The 22,661-nt window shown below is 41.3% G+C and overlaps 1 protein-coding gene across 5 annotated transcripts in view; it reads right to left on the minus strand.

The window, feature by feature from the left end:
* Positions 1-22,390, minus strand: part of pip5k1ca (phosphatidylinositol-4-phosphate 5-kinase, type I, gamma a) — a 33,642-nt gene extending 11,252 nt beyond the window's left edge. For all 5 annotated transcript variants that reach the window (XM_028403770.1, XM_028403768.1, XM_028403767.1 and 2 more), the window contains exons 1-10: positions 22,054-22,390; positions 9,168-9,199; positions 8,495-8,581; positions 8,239-8,369; positions 8,041-8,158; positions 6,185-6,337; positions 3,633-3,932; positions 2,753-2,961; positions 1,458-1,541; positions 1,196-1,244 (exon numbers count right to left, since the gene is read on the minus strand). In XM_028403770.1, coding sequence (XP_028259571.1) covers positions 1,196-1,244; positions 1,458-1,541; positions 2,753-2,961; positions 3,633-3,932; positions 6,185-6,337; positions 8,041-8,158; positions 8,239-8,369; positions 8,495-8,581; positions 9,168-9,199; positions 22,054-22,186 — 1,296 coding nt within the window. In that variant the 5' untranslated portion in view covers positions 22,187-22,390. The remainder of the gene's footprint in view (positions 1-1,195; positions 1,245-1,457; positions 1,542-2,752; positions 2,962-3,632; positions 3,933-6,184; positions 6,338-8,040; positions 8,159-8,238; positions 8,370-8,494; positions 8,582-9,167; positions 9,200-22,053) is intronic.
* Positions 22,391-22,661: the final 271 nt, after the last annotated feature.

Below are 22,661 nucleotides of genomic sequence, written 5' to 3' on the forward strand. Positions count from 1 at the left end.
GGACGGGGGGGGGGGGGGGGGGGTGGAATAGACTGAGGAAGTGAAGGGACAGCATCTCAGTTGTTAGCTGCTTGTTTTAGCATCACTGTTGCTCGATATGAGTAACATCTCTGAATGTGTGTGTGCCAGCTGTGAGCAACGTGAAGAGAGTGTGGAGTATCCATTATCGTCAGCAACAGTGACGCACAGAAGGCAGTTTGCTCTCCCACACATTTCTTGCGTATAAGTGTGTTTCAGAGTGGGAGAGTGGAATGAGTAAGGAGAGTGGGGGTGGTTGATAGGGTCGATTCTATCTTGAGAGCAGACTTGTGATGATACACAGTGAGAACTGGAGGTGCTTAAGGGGAAAGGGACCTGATCAATCAGATGGAGTGAGACCATTCCAAATAAAACACAGGAACACCTACAGTACATGTACCTAATATTACTGTACATGTGTGAGCATAATAGCAAGCTAGCTCAGGTCCATTCTGTCTTGTCCCTCAACTATAGTGAATCTGCAGCCTCCAGTCAACCCTCAGTCTAACATGAGAAAGGAGAACCATTGCTGCCCAGAAGGCCCATTCTCATTCATCTCTTTAATCATGACAAGTAAATGAAGAACGCAGCTGTGAATGCAACAATGCAACATTCTTGAGGTGAGGAAAGGCAGTAAATGTTAAAGGGATGCTTTGATGAGAGACATTCACATTTCGTCTAGATTAGTATGTAAATATGATAATAATAACAACAATGACGCCAACACCAGTCAATGATAAAATCCCAGTTAAATAAGACCAGCCTACGCACAATATAAAACATTGTGCGTAGGCTGGTAGGAACTGCCAATCTTCAGGATTATGCTTTTGTTTGTTCCTGGAAGGTTACACTGCTTAATAATCTAAATTAATAGGGTCATGATTTGTTGATAATTAAATGCTTTCATTATAATACACTTTAAGGCCTCTCTGGGATCCAGGATTCAAAAAAGGAAAGGAAATAAATTGATTCTTGTAACTAATGTGCACCTTTTAAATTGAAATGATTGAAAAAGAAAAGATTAGAAAACAGACTCAGGCGCCCTTTATATAAAAGACCTAATTTGCTGAGATTAAAGTCAGTAAAAACTTCTCACAAGCAGAGAAACGAGAAAACAAATTATAGTTATTCTGCTGACTGACTGCTGTGTGTAACAAAAAGAGCTACAAAAACTCACCCCGTCATGAACCAAAGCCTTCCACGTGTGCTCCAGTTTCTTGATTAGCCTGAATTAACAGAAGAGAAGAAAAATTTCAGGGATGGTAAATATTGTCATATGTAAGGGGAAACATATGTTAAATATGCAGGCAGAGGGCCTAGAACATGCTGTCTGGGAGTAAGCTTTTCTAGTGTATAAGTAGAAAAAAACTAAACACTGTTAGCTTTCATCATACTTCAGCTTCTATATGTTTCTATAACATGATTTTTGTGAAGATCACCTGTATGATTGCAAGATGTCAATGAGTCCAATGTAGAGAAGAAGTCTTTCCCCTTTTCCATTAACAGCTGGGATACCGCCCATCCTAAAGGGAGAGGGGATGTAAGAGTTAAATGGAAAGTCTGTGCATGTGGAGCCTGCAGCTTCAAAATATTACATTTTATCCCAAGTTTGATTTAATCACATGAATTTCACAGTTTAAAGTCTCAATCTAAAAGCATCAAATCTTTTAGTTGGGTTGACTGGAGCTGTGTTTTTCAAACAGGGATCCTGGTATCTGTGTGGTTCGTCTTGCTCCACTCTTCTGACACTCTTTGCTCTGTTGTGCAAACATCACTGTACCTACAGAGATCAATTCTTTGTCCAGTCCTTTAGTACACTTGCCCCCTTAGGGCACGTCTTCATCTCAATCTTTTAAACTGATATAATTAGATGTTTTTGCAATTAAAGAAGGACAATTTGTCCTTTAAATGTTTCCTTTAAGTGCAGACTTCACAGACAATGAGGGTGTTTTCACAAACGGTCAGTCTCACTCAGACTAAATACTTTCTTACACCTGCTTCAATATTACGGATTAGCAGGTTTTGCTCTCCAGCCATACAGCTGACCTTTTAATCTACATAGCAGCCAAGCACAGCCCGAGCTGGCGTGACACTATTTCACAAGGAGGATTTCAATTATACCTTGAGGATCACTTCAAAGTGAAGTAGCCAACCTCACTGTCACATTTTACGTTTATTTTTAAGTTTGTTTATATGAAGTGATTAGTGTTTATTTGTGAAATGTTTTGAGGAAAAAGCAGATAAAGGTTGAAGATTTAAGTTTAACATAAGAAGTGCAAAAGCAAACCATTCCAAAGAAAATAAATTTTGTCCTGTTCACAGGGGCATTTCTGATGAACTGGGGTGAACTAGACGCATTATACAATCGAGACCTTGCTATACCCACTCTTACCAGTTGTGGCTCATTTGAAAACTTTGTTTTATATTACAAAAATAGTTCACTAGAGAATTTCTGACAACATTTAGGGCGAGAAATATGCCACACAAGTTGCTGAATCTGCTTCATTTAGATTTCTTTGAATAATTTTTAATACATTTTTGCCAAAGTTTAAATGATTAGCCAACATGACAAAACACATCCATCAAAAGCTGCTGGATTAATTTTAATAATTAAACATTTTATCGCCCTGTTTTATTTGCTATTAATATGGATAATCAGAGATGCATTCAGTTTATTTTTAAGTGACAGCCATCGCTACTTTTGCTCTTCTGCCAAAGGCCTCTTGTCACTCACGTGTCATCAGTGTCGATGGAGCCTCCACAGGCAGCTCCCCCCTGGATAGACTCCATGGCTGTGGAGTAGAGAGCCTTCTGCTGGGCTACAGGCCTCTTCTCGTCACTGTCGCCCTGGGAGCCTTCCATCTGCCTGTCCCTCTCTGCCTGGTCCATGTTGTGAACCCCGAGCAGCAGACTGTAGTCCATGATCTTAAAGCTTTCCAGCACCTGAGCACAGGACACACACAGAGACACCTGTATCTGTATCTGACATGTTGACTGACATGCAATGTATAAATCTGTCTAAAAGCTTTTATTTTTTATGATTGTCAAAACAAACTCATAACACAGCAGATATTATTGCTTTGCACATGACAATAAGATAGAGGCATGCACACACTAATAAACAATGTGTCGGTGTGTGAACATACACTTGCTCCCAAGCACCATAAATGTAAACGTGAGGCAGTGATTTACAGGAGGAGAACAGGCCTGCTACAGACCAGACACCCTGTTAAACCTTTTGCTCGTAACAACGCTCTAATTTATAGTGAAGGATCGTGGGAATGCCAAACACTCTCATAAATAGGATTTTTTTTTATCCCTCCCACCATCTACTCTGTACTCATGATCCTCTTTTATTGATGAGTCCACCACGAATATTGTCTTTCCAGCTCTTCCATCTTCTTTTTAAGACTTTCTCCCTTTGGGATGCCACATTATTTCATCACTTTATCCTTCCTTCTCCTCTCTGTCTAATCCATCCCTCTAATCAGTACTGCATAGGACCCCCACACCCGTCTATCTGGAGACTATGAGAGTTGCCCTCCCTTAATCCTGCCATCTCTCCTGACTCTTTCAGCAGAAAAGAGGTGGAGCTGGGCAGCCATCTTTCTTACCAAACAGTCTCTCTGAAGAGTCTTGACCAAAGCGTTGTATGTGTCCTGGTCCAGCATCAGTCCATCCAGATGGTCTTGCATGAAGTCCAGGTCTTTGAAGGTGGGCCTTGCCTTCTCCCTCTCCTTCTTAGATGCTCGCCTCTTATAGGTGGATCCCTTTAGGTCGTATTTGAGGTGCATACGAACCACACGGGGCAGGACGTTGTTCATCACTACCACACGGATGTTCTTCCCGCCTGACTGGACGCAGTAGAGGCCGAAAAACTTGGGCAGCAAAGTGCGAGGGTTCTGATTCAAGTTCTAGAGAAGAGAGGAAAGAGGATCGAAAAATTAGATCTGAGACTGGAATTGATTTGAGGGATTTAATCTGTGTGGCAAATTAACAGAAAAAAAGAAGACAGAAAGAGAGAAAACACATAAGCAATAGAATACATGTTATGCAAACAGGATATCGTTTTGAGTGTACACACACTGTGGCTATAGTTACACATTTACAACCCAATCGCAGCAGGATGGATTGCATAAAAGAGAACAAACGCTAATCGACATTTATCTCACAGTGCTACTGTATGAAAGGTGAGAGTAGTAGACCACAAACTGTGGTTACACTTCAGTGTAGTCCGTGTAATCACATACAAACAGACTGGGGAAGAAGGGAAAAAGCCCAACATAAACCGGATTTTTACAAATAATAAAATCTCCCTGAAATAAATGTCTCATAAATTATATGAACATGTGCCTTGTGCATCTTGTGTAGTGTATGCACTGTATGTATTCATTCTTTAGTCAATCAATGTAACTTTGACTGACAGCTTAACAGCGAGAGTCAATATTGAAATAAAAAAACTATAGAAAACTCTCAGTATAAAAAAATGGTTTGTTGTTAATGAACAGCACTATATCAAGGACTTCTTGTTTTTATATGAGTCTGCCTTTACTTCATCCAAGGCTCTCCTCTCTATCACCAATCTAGGCTGAATATTTCAGTAGTCAATCCAAACAAATGAGGTTAGTCGGGCTGGGTGCTCAGTGAAAAACCTGCTTTGACCTTGGGATGCGGGCCAGCTCAGTCCCATTAGAGAAATGAGTGCAGAGAGAGAAAGTCCACTAGTCCATATAGTGGAAATGCACAGCATTTAGAAGCAGAAGTGATTAGAAGCAGAGACAGAGAAAGGAACAGACAGGAGGGATGCAGGATAAATATGGAAGTGTGGTTGAAAAGCGTGGGCACTTGGTGAATGACCTTCACATGAGAGAAACTGATGGAGAGCAGCGAAAGGGAGAGAGAGAGAGAGAGAGGGGAAAGTGCATCCGCTGCCCTCAGCTACACACCACCCTTCTGTCGATGTTAAGAGGGCAGAGCAGTGACGAGCGAACAACACAGACACGTGAGGGAGAGGAGAAGGGATGGAGAACAAACATGAGCACCAAAGGCAGCAGGAGAGAGAGAGAGAGAGGGTGGATTATAACACGAGGTCAGAAGGAAATAAATTACACAGAGATGGTCACAGCAGCAGTGATAAGACATTAAAATGTGAGGGAGGTTAGAAAGAATAGATATAATAGAAGGGCAAACACATAGAAGGAAAAGCCGAGGCAGCATGTATGCTGTTACATCACTGTGGTCTGCATGCTGCCCAGAGCCAGACGCCTCAGCCAGCCCACAACTGTCAGCTAGTCAGCTGTGGAAGACATGTGTCGCTCCACCTGTGACGCCCTCTGTGTTGTCTGTGTTGTGTTTGCTAATAATGTAAAAATACATTGTGCATTTTTTTCAATGCAGTGATATTTCTGAGCAGGTTTTCTCAGTTCACCTGGTCTAGTCTGTCATTAGGCTACAGCCTCTCCCTGTGAGCCTAAATCCCTCTGTTTTCATTTAAACCTCTTGCTTAGTCTAAACCTGTGAAATTTAAAGCACGACCAAAAGATGGAAAAGGTCAAAGTAAATGCGCTGAGCCTTTAAAGTCCCCAAATGATTAAATGAATTCCTGTCGGCACACAAATAAACACAAGGCTGAGGGCCGTGAACCTGAAAGGCTGGATTAGTAGCATGGACATACATGGAGCTGTTGCTGGTTGACTGAATTCAGAATGAGCCTGCAGAATGTGGACTGAGGAGTGTGGGAGTGGGCTGCTGTTGGTGAAAGTCATGCTCTGTTACGCACAAGTACAGTACATCCGGCTGAAACACAGCAGTCACTTTTGAAGCTGTATGGCTCGAGGTTTCCGTCAGCTGTTATGTCTGCTCTATGTGAAAAGGAAGTCATGCTTGGAGGAGGGATATTTTAGGGTCATAGAACTAAGAATTAATATAATAATGAGCAGAATTTAAATGAAGCTGTGAGCATACAAGCAGTGGTCTTGTGATACCAACACATGTGCACATGTACATATGGTGAAATATAGTGTCTGGACAGTGTTAAGACAGGCTTAGTGTAATGTTTGCACACATAAACCTTATTTATTCACTATGTATCGTGTAAATGTGGAACCTGCATACACATTTCTATCAAACTCAATGAACTCATTTTTTAGCTCAACGTTTTGCTTACCATGTAGTAGCCAGGCAGCAGTTTCTGTAAGAATTCAGCCTCCTTGTGCATCACAGTCTTGATGATGAACTCATCGTCCCTTGTAAGATAGAAGACTGAACCGCTAGCTCCGGGGTTGGACAGCTCGATCAGAGGCTCATTACACAGGGAGTACTGCAGGGTCACCGAGAGAACAGAGACTTAGTGGCAAAAAAGAAACCTTAAACTAAGTGACTAGCATTCATATTTTCTAAAGTAAAATTAGATGGGTGAATTAAATTAAAATAAAACAAATAGAATCTTCTCATGGATTGCAAGAGTTGTTTTTAGATTAGTGTGTTTACACTGTGAAAAATAAGATACTACTGTAACACTGAGCTTTTACACCCTTTCTGGTAAACATAACACACTATGTTGAAACATGTCTTTGTGCTGGGGGAAGTTCTGCCAACAATTTGTCACCATAAATAGGCAGTTTCACTGTTAGTGACAAAATTTGCTGTGCACAGCAACGCAGGTACCAGCGGCCTAGAAGATCTCTGCTGGTAGGCCCTAAAAATGGAACATCAACGAGAACACCATAAAAATACACACAGCAGCAACTGAGAAGAGGTCAAAGTTTCACTGTGTCTCTAGGGGCACTGACTATGTTCCATCCTGAGGTCACAGGATGATTACATAGATTATCTCTTCTGAATCTATACTCTACATTCATGTGTAGTTTCACATCTGGCTCTGTTGGAAATGTTGCATTTTGCTGTTTATGTGAGGGCACTGTTGCCCTGGTGACTTTTTACTTGTTTCCCACTTATAACTGTGGCTACACCCAAAGCCGAGTGCATGCCACATATCCTGAACCACATCCGAGTGCAACTCCTCCCAAACACCTCAATAAGACCTCTCTGGAAATTCTTTAAAAAGTGGACATGGTGACAAACTCTACTACCACAAGTAAGGGGTGATTTTGATCTCTGGAGAAGATTCATTGTCCTCTAATTAACAACACGGTCTATAAATTATACAAATTACTCTCAATTGGAGCACCCTGTCCCTTGAGGTTCCCTCTTCCCATTGCCTTCTTGCTCCTTAGAGGATATACATAGGCCATTTATTATTTCACTCCTACACTCGCTTCTGTCCTTGGAAATCGTCTTGAAGGCGTTCCAGGAATTTCATCCCTCCTTCCACCTCCCCTCTTACATTTGCTCCTTGGGCAACCTCTCGTTTGCTTTCATGCATTTGAGGTTGTTTTATTTACATTCTTTACAAGTAGACAAAGACAGAAGAAAGTCAATATTCATTGTAGCCACACGTATTCAATAATGAGTCTGTTGCTGCAGCAAGTTGGTGATGACATGTCCCCAGATTTGTGTGGACATATGGTGATGAGTGACCACAGGCTGGCTGACAGAGAAGGGAGGAAAAGGAAGCACAGTGTGGTGTTTCCACATAGCTGAAGTACCAATACTTATAAGATAAGATCACATGGAGTGTGCACAAACACTGACTAAGCAGAATAAGTTTATGCAGCTCGATAGCTCAGAGCAGTGTGGTGAATCATGCAGCCTCCAGGTTCTCCAAGCTGACAGGGAGAGACAAGCTGCAGACTTTTCTATCCTTGCTTTAGTTATACTCTATCCTCCTCCCATGCCCTCTATGATTCTATCGAATGGCTTCATTCCCCCTCTGTTATGTTTTTCATCCACTGTTCTTATCATTCTGAATTTATTTTTTTTATGCATCAGTCACTCCCAGTTTCTGTCACATGTCCTTTTTCCATGTTGATTCCTGATGAGCTGAATTCAGTTTCACCCACCTTTTTTTTATAATGCATCATGATAATCTGAGTTTAGGAAGATAGATAAATCAAGTCTTACCAAATAGTCATCTGGCCTGATGCCAAACAGTTCTCTGAAGTAGCGGAAGGCCACAGGAGCGTATGTTTTAAAGCGGAAGTCAGGAAAATGATGGGCTGGAGTGAGGTTGCTCCCTTCACTAAAATGCACAACAAAATCAAAGCAGTCAGTAAGAAATCCACCATATCAGCAGCTACCGGCAACAAAAGTAGTAGCAACCTGGGAAAAAAGATGCTTTCCACCACATAGAAGTCCTGCATCAACACATCCCTCTCAGGCTTGGAGCTCAGGTTGCCCACTGTGTAACCGATGCCCAGCTGGATGGCACCTTTCAAGGCTGATGATGTGGTCTGGGAAGATACAGTGAGTGAAATACTTGTCCCCACTGTAACCCTTTAATCATGTTATCCATGACAGTAACAACAGTGCTCTCTCTCTGAAAGGCATCTGAAAGGCAAATGTACATATACAGTACCTTCTTGTAAGTTGTTTCCCCTGATGCATCCACACCTCTGTGGCCAATCTTCTTCCCCTGACCAGGCTGGCCTGAGGATGAGGGCATCTAATGACAGGAAAAAAGTTTGCACCTGTACGTTATCATTGATTATTTTAAAATTACAGATGGAGTGACACAGTAACAACCAATGAGAACAAGCTTTTCATTGAGCAGACAACATGTAAATATATCTATATACTGGTATATCTATCTATGGTATTTTTAATTAGTGAAACTTTACCTCCTTTAATCAAACCTAACATCAGGTCAGACCATTTGTTTTGTAAATTAATTTGATTAAAAAAAACACACAATTTTATCCTGCTGGTGTTTATGGAGCATTTTTTGCTTAACTGTGCATTTAAGCAGAATTAAAAAAATTAAAAAACTCCAATTAAACCAATTGTGCAATGTAAGGCTTACTTATGGTGGCAGATGGATAGGATTTAACAAGTTAGGAGGACTTAGTTCATGTGAGTCAAGTAGTCCAGTAAAAAGATGGAAACACTAATAATAGAAGCACTTTGTATGTCAAAGCAAACTAAATAACCAATAACCAATATTGAGGTTAAATCGAACAGGAAGCTGATATTGATGTGAAAGATCAAAAAGACAGGCCCGGCTAATGATCAGAGGGATGGATGGGACTTACCTCTGTGATAAAGGCTTTCTTTGCCGCAGCATCTGAAACAGAGAAAAAAAAGGAGAGACAGAGATGGCTGTGTTAGTCCTTCTGTGACAGACAGGCTCCATTACTCAGCATCATTAGTGTTCCCTCTGACAAAGATGAATCCCACAGGGTGGACAAAACAGCCCAACATTATGTAATAACAGTGTCAAAACACAAGCAGTGGCCTGACATCCAGAGTAACGGCAGGAAACATCAATGTCAGCTACATACCGAGACCTTTTTAAAGCCCAATGTACAATTTGTGTGACTGAGCGGATTCTTTACCACTCCAGCAGCCTAGAATCAATCATACTGATGATTGATCGCAACAGAAGAAACACAAGTTTATGCTTAATATTCTGTAAAAAGTACAAGTAAAAACTACACGATCACAGGAAAGAACACGCTCCCACAGTGAAAAGTGTTTAAAGAAAGGCTGTTAATGAGAGTATTGCAAACTTTGTATTGTGTTATGACAAAGAGAACTGGTACTGAATCGTGTACATTAGTAAACATTGCCATTAGAGTAAACTACACACTAGCAACTCTTTAGCAAGCTTTACAAGACTAACGGGGCATTTAGCAATTTAGTGAATTTCAGAAGCAAAGCAAAGTCTCACACCTGCTATGTTATGATCATTTCTAGTCTAATAACAGGATGTAGGCAGTAGAGAGAGATGCAATCATAGGACTGTTTTTTACCAGGAAAGCCTGAAATAGATGCATAATTATAGGCATATAACACTCAGCATAATAATGGAGAGACGTGTGAGAAGGCAGGAAGAAGGGAACACAAAATGAGCAAATGAAAGAGTGGAAGGAGACGAAGAGAGGAGCCTAGGGCAGACTTCAGTGAGTACAAGAGTGAGGCTGATTAATTCACTGTGTGTTATCATCATAACTGATATCACACTCTGCTGCCCAGATGGTGGCGTTTGTGAAGGAATTGCGGGAAAACACTCTGACTGTCGAGGATAAATAAATCAATACACAAACATCATAGTAATGAGCCTAACTGTCTAATTCTAATAGTAGACCTAAATTATTATTTCTGTTTAATACATACATTATTGTGAATGATTCACAGGAGCTAAGATAAAAGATGGCAGGAGATTAAACACGACTTTCTGTCCTCCTCTGACCAGCACACTCCGATTCAGTGTGTCCCTCACCAGCTGAGACACGAACAGCAATCCTATATAACCCAGGGGTGGCAGAGCATCCTCACAGCTTGATTCTGTGTTTGCAGCTGAACTGATAGCCAGCCTCTGTGTGCCTGTCTGCCTGCCTGCCTCTCGTGCATGCCCATGTGACTGAGCCACAGAATAGCCGGTTTGCCTCCCCTCCTCCTGTTATATCTCTCTCCCTCTGTCTCACACACACACTCACATATTCACACAGAGACAAGCGAGCCAGCGCGTGCCAACAGAGTTCCCTGCAAGCTGAAACATCCAGGGGGGAAAAATGAGAAATAAATGAAGGAACGGTTGCAATGCAGATTAAAAAGGACATTTTCTGCTTTCTGTGTGCACTCGCATATGATGTGGTTCTCCCACTTCTGTCATGTCTGCCTATTCCTAATGTATTTGTATGTATGAGTGCATGCCATGTATCTCTTCCCTTTGTCATGCCTCAGCTGTTAAGACAGGCCTTACAGTGTGTATGCTGAGCTGAATCGTGACTGAAAATCTTTAAGCCTGTTTGTGTGTCCAAGCATGTGCATCCTGTGTGTAAGCCACTACCCTGACAGCATAATGACAAACACAGACTGCTTTAAGACAAGCTAAATATTATGATACATATATGGCTTCAATCCAAAATCTAAAATCTAAAGTTTAAAACATGACTTCTGTAAATGATCTAACCTTTTCTCACCTACATAAATTCAGACAAGATGTTATTTCTATACATACATGTTATTTTAGAAACTGTTCTGATGTGTGTGAATGTTTGCGAGTTTATGTCAGACTGAGATGTAATTATATCATAATTACAAGCAACTTAATTATAAGAGTCAAAAACATGATGCCCTGTTGCTATTTGTGTCATTTGTGACTGATATAATTAAAGAAACTGAGAAGCATTAGGCTAATGAGAGCATGTTAGAGTCAATCAAAGAGCACCACAAAAAGAAGATGTGTTGGGGGATGTGATGAGACAGAAACTGCTCATCACAGTGTCAAAACAACTCAACCCATGATGATGTTCCTGTGAAAACCATCTTCAAAACCCTTTCTACATGGGTCATACATGATCACATCTATGTTATCATCCTACCATTTACCTTTTATGAGTTCCAGTGTTAAGAGGTTGCAGAATGAGGACAAGAGGACAAATGGGTCCTCCACCACCACACTCCAGCAAGCGGTGTAGAGGTCTTTAGGAGATGGAACAACAAATATACCCTTCCAAATAAACTGTCTGTAGCTGAGGCTGTTGCCTAGCTGGGCTGCAATGTGCTGCTCTATGGCTTGTTCCGACAACCCTTAAGAGAGTGGTCTATTACCAAAAGTAATAGCCAAGCAGTGAGGACTGAGACAGACTTATTTATATAATTTTCACACAACACAGTTTTATACATGAGTATGGTCATACATTCAACCTACATCTGTTCATTTGCTGATAAAAAAACATCCACAATTACATACACACTAGACAGCAGGTATTAAACTGATTATAAGTCTTAAAGGTAGGGTAGGAGATTTTGAAAACCCAGTGAGAGTCAGCCAGATTTTGAAAGTAAACACACGCCAATTTCTCTCGGAGCTCACCCCGAAGCCACACCTCCCAACCAGTCTGTGACTTCGGCCATCATGCATGTGGTGCACGCAGAGTAGGAAGAGAGTGACAACCAGCCAACTATACACGCAGGGGCGCCTTGCAGGATTGGCTGATGTTTTTAGCGTTTTAAAGCTTTCACAGATAATTAATATTCTTCGCTTTAAAGCGAAACTGCCGAACTAATCGGTCGCTATCGGATTGTAAAGAGAAGTTACACTAATTTAACATAAAGTGCATCAGAAGGAAATCTCCTACCCTACCTTTAAAACATGCTAGATCACTGAGGAATCAAAATGGGGATAAGCCATCAATAAAGTAGTAAACAATGAATTGACTGTTCCACTTTAAGGCTCTAAAATGTGCTTCATGCTACAAACTCCTTAGTGTAGGATAAACCAGTGATACAAAAAGACACAGAACATGCAAACACAGGTACACCTGATTCTTGTCCAGACTGGTTTTACACTGTGTATGAATCCTAAGAAGCTTCAAAAGGATTCCAGGGATCCAACACATTGAAGAATACCCTGCTTTTCTTGATCTCAGCCCCAATGATTTATGGTGACCTTTTTCAAACGTATTGATTAAACCTTCCACATTAACACGACACCTGAACACTAAGCTAGTAAGCTTTGGAAGGATACACTAAATATATGAAGACAAGCCTCATCTCATCTTGCTTCGTGTTTATATTCCCTCACATGCACACTTTTCCTCCCTCTTGTTACCGCCGTGCCCCAAATCGAGGTCAACCAGCATTTCTGTGACTACTGCACGTGTGTCTGGAATCAACAGACAGATGCTGCCTTCCACATGTCCTATCATGTGGCTGTGAAATAGGGCATTAGCACAGCTATACAGCATCATCTATGGTACAATTTACATATATATATACATATATATGTATATATATATATACCTGTGGACAAGTCAGATCTTGCCAGACACCATTTGGTTGTTACAACAAATACTGTACTGCTTTCAGTTTTTCTTTACAGCTCTCTGTATGAAATTAACAATAAATAATCAAAACATTTATAGTGCACCTGACCTGATACAAGTGTGCACCTCAACAACTAAGTGAATAAGCAATATAAAAAAAAATGATGCAGGTGTGTGCCTTAATCATTCACATGAATCACACCACATACTCTAGACAGCACTGATGTGATTTACAAACAGCACTCTGACTCAGATGGGATCAATGCTGGGCCTCCCTGAGGATGAGCTAAGTAAGAAGCAGCCTCTGAAATGATGGTTTATCTTGGCAGAGTCTAACTGATGGTGCTCCAGCTATCGACTAGATGTTAATTTTTCATGCCACAACAAACCAACATTTGATTATTGTGTCAAAGCATGCCCGACCTGACCCACAAAATATTCATCAATCAGTCAATTTTAAAAGAGCAGAAAAATCAACAGAACAATGGAGTAAAATACAGACTGCTCTCGCAACAGTTTTGAACAAAGCTGTGGGTTTGTAATACTATCTCTGTATAAGAGTGTTATATTAATCATTTGTTCACTTATGTCCAGGATGCTGCAGGAGTTTAGAGAGACATAGCTGCCTGGAGGATCTCCTAATTTCCGAATATGTTTATAATTTATAGTCAACCTCAGTGTGCAACAGTGATGGCTGATGCTTTGACTGTGAGAAGGAAAGCCGATCCTAAATCAGTGTCATCAGGCCATTCCACCTTTGAGCCCCTGATCTCAGTAGCTAGCAGGCTGTGTACTTTTCCATGACTGCACCAGTCAGCCAGCCCATGTGGTTGGTCTTCAACCTCTGTCACTATCCTCAGGCCAATGTGAATCAGTGTAAGAAGACCCAGCTGAATATATTCGGATGCACCTCTAGCTATGAGGCTTATATCTTTGTTCATGTTCATGTTGGGGTGTTTACTTAGCTCACAAATACAGTATAATGATCTCCGGGCACCTGATAACTCATGGGCACTACTTTTTAATCAACTAATCATATTCACAGGTCTCTGTCAACAACTGTAAATAAACAGTAAATTTTACATTAAAGGTACAGTCAACCATTTGAAAAATGACCCCCAGCTGTGTCTATCCTTCATTAGCCTATAAAGCATAATAATGAAGCAAGAACTGAGTAGCTTAACTCACTGTAGCTAAGCTAATAATCTCTTTCTAGCATAGTTCTGAATTAACAATGTAAGCCTGCTTAAAATGTGATTCTAACAATGGTTATAAAACCAGATTTTCAATTTCTCTCCACAATATGGCCCGTGATTCAAAGGTAAAGGTACCCCACTACACATGGTAAACACTAATCAAAAACAATGACAACATGTTACAGTGCCCTGGTTTTTACCAGAGTAATCCAACAGTAAGGATGATACTATGTACACAATACACGCGTGAACATACTCACTCGTGTGAACATACTGTTTGTATTTGTGTCGAGTGTGTTATATGTTAATAATTCCTCTCAATTGGCCATTCCTCCTCAATCAGCTTCATGGATGTCGGTGCTTATAATTAAGGAGTCATCAACTTCCTAATGCAAAGCTTTTCAAAGCTTTAAATGTTCCTCGCAAGTTACAGCAAAATATCCTCACAGCTTATCCTTATTGCTCCTGTGTGTAAACACACACACATACAGAGGAACGCACAAAATCTGTATCCTGGCTAAAAACAGACTTCAGCATTAAAATTGAGTTGAACCCAGCTCTCAGTACAATATTACAATGTTAACTGGTATAATAACACATCTACAACCCTTTCTCTAATACCCCCAGTCCTGCTCTGATTTGTGAAACAACATGGTGCACACAGAGGGGAAAGCTGCTCTGTCCTCTGATGTCAGAGCACATAATACTCTTTGTGTAATACAGTGAATACGTGGATGAAGTGGGCGGCTGGAGAAGACAGCTTTTCACTATGCCAAGTCATCCATTATGATCAATATTACCAGGCAAGGGAGCAGACTTCATTAAAAGCTTCCTGGCCATAGCGGGCTAAAATAACAGACTTAGCTTTGGGGGTAGACGATGCATAGGCACATGAGTCTGCACAAAGACAAGTATACATCTATGTATAGAACCTTTATGTACCTTAAAGGGGAAAGCTTAATGAGAAATACTGCAGGTCTCATTAATACCACTGAAATGCGAATTCTCCATTAACTAACAGCTTCACCACAAAAATACATACTTTGTTTACTTTCGTTGTTGTTACTAGTTCTAAATTGAATCCATTACATACTGAGCCTTGAGTCCCACCAGTGTGGTCATGACTAAAATACTTTCACTAACATTTATGGGCTCACTGGGACAAAGCTACCGCATGAGAACAGCAGTGAATGATGAAAAATGTAACATTTCACATACCGTACATATATTTATGTTCTTGCTCTTCAAAATTAAAGAAATCAAATCAGTGCCGGGACACACACTGTGGTGCCTTTGCCTTCTTTGTACTGATATGCAGATGCACATACATGTTATGCAAAACTACTTGAGAACAATGAGAGTTCACAATAATATTAATTTCTGATAAAATCCCATTCTACTGCCAAAATATCTTGTGTACAAACTGTACCAGACCCCAAAATGGCTTTGTTCTTATCAAACACATTAGGATGAGAGCATCTTCAGTCTTGAGCTTATATTGACAAGTTCCTGGCCAGTGTTTGCAGCAGCCATTGTCAAGAGACAAACAGTGTAAGCAAAAACAAAAAATAAAAAATTGGCATTGAAAAAAAACCCCTCTAATTAATTTCTAAAGAAAACAAAATACACCACACAAAACTTCAGACTCTGCTCTTCTTTCCTTTCTCAAACCCTCTTTATGTTTTTGTACACGTCACAAAAACAGACAGCAGCCAGCCATATCCCAGTAACTATTAGTTTACTACCCCTAATCCCAATCCCATTCTCTCCAGGCTACAAGACTAACTATCTGGATTATCAGGATAAGATGGCACTAATGCAAGGACAGGTGGAAGTCAAGAGACCGTCTGTCTGTTTTTCTGGGTTGCAGGATCAGGTCTCTCTTCGGCCTCTACACCGTGGAGACACATTTTGAAGACTTTTTGTAAGAATTGTACAGATATAATACACAAGTAAAATGTCACACCTGCCAATAGTCTGCATTACCACCCACCATTGTTGTCCATAAATTAAGTACATGTAGAAGCAAATTGACAATGACAAGTGGCTTGTCTGTCACTGGTAGCAGCTAATGACACTTGTCAAAATCTCATTGAGTGCAGAAGAACCTGCAACAGTTACATATTAATTTCACACTGTGAATTGGGGTAATGGAACAGGTGGGTATGAAAGTGTAATTTTTCCTTGGAGAGGGCTGAAAGCACATCAGACTTTGAAATGGAAATTCAAGGGGCAGCAGCGAGAAAGAGAACGCTGCCATTATTAAAGTGGAAGGCAGCTGGGCGGCCGAGCCTGTTCATAGTCAAAGCCAGTTTTTACACACATTGCAGCGACACATGCACAAAGGTGAATAAAATAACCTATCATGACAGTCGGCTATGCAGATGTCAACATGTAAGTTCGTGGCAATGTGATGCCTGCCGGTAGTGAGTCAATACAAAGAAAAGCTGTAGTAATTAATATTTTTGTGTGTATCAATCATGTTTTACACTTGCTAGTGGAAAGGTTTTTAATTATGTTCACTGCTCCTGCAGGGAGGTCTTGATGCTCTTGGAGAAACAGACATGACTGAGTTTCAGTACCCTGTTCTCTGGGCAATCTAAAAACAGCTCGGTTCTCCTGGCAAAATGACACACACACACACAGTGTGCTCATACCCTTATGCAATTTCAGTATGTTTTTCATCACAGAACCGAGCTTAGTGATCCTTAAAATACAGTGGAAGCTGTCAGCAGAGAGGAAGACCTTTTATGGACTGCAGGGATGAGAAGAGAGGAGAGGAGGCAAGATGTTATTGTGTTATTGCTGACAACAGCATCTTTGCTTGTGGTGGTGACTCAGTAGAAGGTAATCTTCTCAATCTACAGAAGGAACAGTTGCACAACAGTGCTGGTCACTGCTGCAGTAATCAGTGTCACACCGACATCTTTGGTCCTATTGATCTGTGTATGTCCCTGGGAGTTTTGTCCTACAATGAACCAGTTTCTGTCTTGTCGCGGGTTTAAAGTGGACCAGGATGTTGTGGTTGTTCAAGATTCTGCAGAGTTTCTCTGATACTCCAAACTTATGGGATGACAATGTTCTTCCTCAGCCGGTTGTTGGCCTTTTTTGTTGTTGGTGGGTCTTCTTTTTATGGCTCTGATGAGTCCCCCTGCAGTCTCATAGTCATTAGCCAGTTGTTAGACACACCTGACACAGTCAGTCAGACCATCACAGGTAAGTATGGAGATCTATTGTTTCACACAGACCCACCCACTGAGGTGCTCCACCACATATAAACCATGTTTCCTCACCAAACAGCTGGAACCGGTGAAGCTGCTTGGAGGAGCAGAGAAACGTCTTCAAGAAAACTCTACAAGTCCAACTGCCTCACTTCAACCTTTTGAATGAATATTACCTGGATGACTGAGAATCTTCATCAACATTTTTGCCCTTAACAACTCCTCTATTACTTAATCAACCCCCCAGGCCTTATCTGAGAGTTTTTTCCTAAATGCTCTGTTGTTACATTTGTTACATTGCATTTCTCACAACCCCTGAGACATAAACGTACAGAGCACCTCTGTCATCACAATGAATATGTAGATTCAGAGGTAAAGAGTTGGTTTCTCAGCAAGGTGTACTCTCATCATTTACCACTCAGAAAGCTGACTGTCTCTTACAGTCAGTGTGAAACTGTGTACAATCCTGTCTATAGCTGCTTGAGGTCAAAACTGAATGGTCACAGACATACTGACAAACAGACAGGCAGCAGCCTTGGCCTTTTGAAGCACACAATGCAGTAGCATATACCACAGCCCACCGCTGCTGGTGTTGCTGTAAACTGCACATAAAATGACAAAACAAGACACAGAAAGACATCTGTGCAGAACCTGGACCGGAGTGAAGGCGTCCACTCACAAAATAAATATAAAGTCATTAAAGAAAACTGTGGCTGCATTAAATGCCATTGAGAACGTTACTGCAACTTATTGCAGAAAAATAATGAAGCTAAGAGTCACATTGTGTTATTAAAAACCAGCATTATGAGAAGTAGCAATTATTATCTATAAGCTATGCACCACATTTCCACATCAGTATGCCTAATTAAAATGTATGTCAACACATTGTACACAATGCCTCTGAAAATCAGTGAAGCCCCCCCAATCCAGGCAGACAGGACAGTAAATCCACAGAAAAGATGAAATCTGTGCTTCAGCAGCAAACACAGTGACTGATAGATGCTGGAAAATGCAGCATTAGTTATTAAAGTCGTCTCTGCTCTCTGGGCCTAGAGCAAATTCACCATCACATGAGCTGGGAGAGCAGAGTATTGCTTAAACTAGGGTCAGACTTCATTTGCCAAGTAGGCTCACACTGTTTAATGAATGAATATATTTTCTCACTGCTCAAACCCCATTAAACTTACATAAACCCTGCAGCACTTCTCCCTTCTTCTTTGTGAGGCAGTGCATGTGATTCACTTTAAACAGACTGCAAATAAGTTGAGATATCAACCATTTATTCCAAAATTCCTGCAAGACTAGACAAGACAAGACAGGATTACTGATTCATTTGTATTTTCTTAAATAGACTTCCAATGGCCAGCCCTTTAAAATCTCAAAATATTTTATTTAGTCAACAAAGATCAATCTTGAAAGTAGTAGTAGATTATTACAATTTGTGCCTTAATTATAACATAAACAGGACACCACCGCGACATGTCTAGTGCAATTCCGAAGAAGAAACTTATATAAGTTATATTTCTCACTTCAACACACAAGACTGATGCCCCGAACAGGCAGCACTTGACTGCTTACTTGCTTGAAAATAATCACTACTAATTCTGTGTGGGTGGTTTGGATATGTTTGACAGCTTTGTGCTGCTGTCTGGCTGTGCTTATGCTTCAGGTGCTGCTTATGAAATAATAATAGCCTGCATAGTGGGCACAGTAACTCTGTTAATTGAAAACAGCAGGCCTTGTATCTCCTCCTCTGAGAGAAGCCAGGGCAGTATGACACTGCAGCCATCTAAATGTGACATTAAGCCAGAGATTCATCCTTTTACAAATGCTACGTCACCTCATTAGAAACTAAACCTAGATCATTTATATGTGTGTCCTTCAGTTTCTGTCTTCCCCTCCTTCACTGTAGCATACACCCCCCCACTTTCGGGCAAGAAGTAAGACAAGTGCGTCATCATCTGCGTTAAAAAATATGACATCAAATAATCTGGCGGTGGGTCAAAAGCCCTAAACTGTACATGCTGCTTGGACAGTCATCTTGGATACAAACTGATCCTGTCACACACAGAGAAGAAGACAGGCAAGCAGAGGGAGACCTAACTGAAGGAATAAAGGGGAAGCAGATGGATGGTGAATTCCACAGGAGGCAACGCACCCTTTGTGCTTCCGTCAGCAAATCCAACAGGCCATGCCTAAAGCAGAGAAGAGATAAAACAGAGAGGGGGAGAGGACCAATGGGAAGTGACAAGTAAGTGGCTAAGCTGAGGGAACCACTCACAGATGAGCGAAAAGGAAAGATAAAAGGAGAGAAGAGAGGAAACAAAAGGAAAGGAAAGGCTGAAGGTGAGAGGAGTTGAGTTAGAGTGTGTGGAGAAGATATGTGAGATTTACGCTGTCATGCCGACACAAGACTATGGGGACAAATTACGACTGCCTCAGGATCAGAAGCTTTGAATGGGACTAAATGCTCAGACGTCTATTTAACAGCCAGCTGCGACACCCACACAATGTTGTATTCACACAGCTGAGCTGCACAGTAGAACCTGCAATTACACATACGCAGGATGTGACGTTAACTAAATGCTCACGCTGAGCTCTTGGACGTACTACATGAGCATTTACCATCGTGCAGGAGAGGAAATGAGAAACAAGCTCTGCCTTTGCCGCACATACCTCCATCTCTCCCTATTTAGGGGCACTTGTCATTATTGGAGGTGATGCAGTAAAGGGAATATCTGACAGCGTTACATTTCTAGTCTGCTACCATCAGAATTTTTGACAGTATTGAGTTGGATTGCCTTTAATGGACTTTCCCTTTAAAACCCTTCACTAGCAGATGTTGCATGGGAGTCACAGTGTGATTCACGCCTACCCCTCCCTGCTGCAGGGTTTATCAGATAAACACACTTAACCTACAAATGCAGACACAATACAGAATTCAAAATGATCCGTGATACAAAGAATGGGCTATACTTTAAATGCAAATTTCCCTTTATTGTGGGAAACAGCGTGGCTCAAACTTTAAACTGTACAGAGAACTAATTAACAATGAATTCAGCTGTATGAATTAACATTATGTAAATATGCTACAACAGCTTTTTATGCTTAGATTTGAACTGTGATCTAAAACACACACTGAATCAAACAGTGTTGTGGCATCTTTAAATCATGGCAGTCTAAAGGATGGACATCACTGAAATGTTTCTTCCCTTTACCAACATTCAAAACCAACATAACCTTGAAGCATCAGAGATGCTGAGGTCCAATGAGGTAACAGTTTTACAGATGGCTGTATATAACAAAACAGCAAATGATCTTTCTGTCATTTCCCCCGTCCAACAATAATCACCCTTCAAACCACATCAAACCTGTGTTGCCTGTATTTTGCTGCTTCCTGATGGTTGAATACACAATCTAACACAATTCATCTGCACAAGGTCTGTGTTCTCTGTTGCATGTGAAAGGGGGCACTGACTGAGCAGGCACACACTTGTGAAATTACCCGAGGTGAAAGAGATACACGCTCAAAAAAGGCATCCGCAGCCAGGAGGCACCTGGCTTCCATTTTCTCCCTCTGATACATTTAAGCTGCACTAGTCACCCTCACCAGGGAAACAGCCCCTTTGATTCACGAGCCTGTTCTGTGTGGATGTACACAGCTCTTGTCAAAGTCAGCATTTTCTCAACAGGGACAATGAAACTGTGATGTACAGTAACCGAACAAGGTCAGTGAATGCAGCATGACCAAAAGCTGCTGAACACACAGCTACAGGCACCCATATGTTTTACTTACACACACATGCACAGACGTTACTATGCTTTAGATTGCACAATGTTACCTGGATGGCGGCACACACCTCTGTGCTAAACAGGCAGGTTAAGAACATAACCGACCACATACATGCAGTTACTATCATGAAATGTGACAGCATTCAATAAAAATAAAGAGGCCCTAATATCTCACACTACAAACTCTTTCTGTGAACATTTTAAACCTTGCTGCTGTCAACAACACCACACAAGTCTTCACTTTTAAGACCAATTTGGGAACCTAACAACAGAATCATCCAGTTTGGTGTGATGTGGTGATCAGCTGGTTTGACTTCCACTGGATGCCAGCATGAGAGTACCACCGCTGTACATACACAGCAGTTGTTTCAAGACAATATATTTATAGTAAACAGAAAGATTGGAGACTGACATTGATATTTTGTTGGAATAAACACATATTATTAAGAATATTCATCAGAAAATGTTAACTATATTGTAATTTTAGTAATTGCTTATTAACTGCTGGCACACACACACACACACACACACACACACATATAGCATAAAACAATATGTGCACATGTAGCAGCCTGCCCAGTTTAACACAGGCTCTAATGTGTGACATCATGTTATTTAGTTAATTAGGAATGTTAACAGCTACACTATCTGTTATAATGATATTTCACACCCTTTTATGCGATTTGTTGTGTTTCTTTTTGTTAGTACATTAAACAATAATAAAGGGACAGGATGTATTATGTGCCTGACTCCACCTGCTCCACTCACCCCTTCAGCTTAGCTAGCTAATAGCCTAGCTAACAAATTCCTTGCTAGCAGAGATGAGTCGGGACTTTCTGGCCGTGACAGAAAGCTGAACCGCGGGGAAAGATGGATGCAGTGACAGTAAATGGACGTGAAAGGTGGGAATGGAGAAATGGATGAGTGACAGAGTACCCATGTCTGCGGCGTCCATCCCGTAGCTGACTCCCACGACCGTGTCCCCATCATCGGATGCTGCGGCCCCGGACAGCGGGCTTCCTTCCCTGGCCTCCGACAGCCCAACCGCTCCCTCGGCTGCTGCTTCCATTCAGCCTCCCGGAGGAAAAACAGGCGAGCCCTCCGAATGAAACACACACGGCGACGGCGAGATCCCGGTGGGAGGACGGAGGGTGTCGTTTGATATGTAACAACAGTCAAACGGAGGAATATGTGACAATTATCCGTGACGGTCCCTTCATCTGTGCGGTGTTTCCTCGGCACAGAGTCCGCTCTCCTCTCCGCTCCTCCTCCTCCCAGGTTGACTGCACTTGCTGCTGCTACCGTGCAGCTGCTGCCTGGTTTTGTGCTAATGGGCACTGTGGCTCCCTCTGCAGGATCCAAGGGGAACTGCAGCCAGGAGCTGACTCACATGTAGAGGTCAGCTTGAATTGATGGAGACTGAGTATTTACATTTTCATGGCACTTAATTCTGCTGCTGAGTCAGTCTCTGCCTTACTTTATTTATGTCTCAATTTTATTAGAATAATAAATATAAAATACAACTTCATATAGCTGTGTAGTGT

Source organism: Parambassis ranga, chromosome 4, assembly GCF_900634625.1.
Source record: "Parambassis ranga chromosome 4, fParRan2.1, whole genome shotgun sequence".
NCBI lineage: Eukaryota > Metazoa > Chordata > Actinopteri > Ambassidae > Parambassis > Parambassis ranga.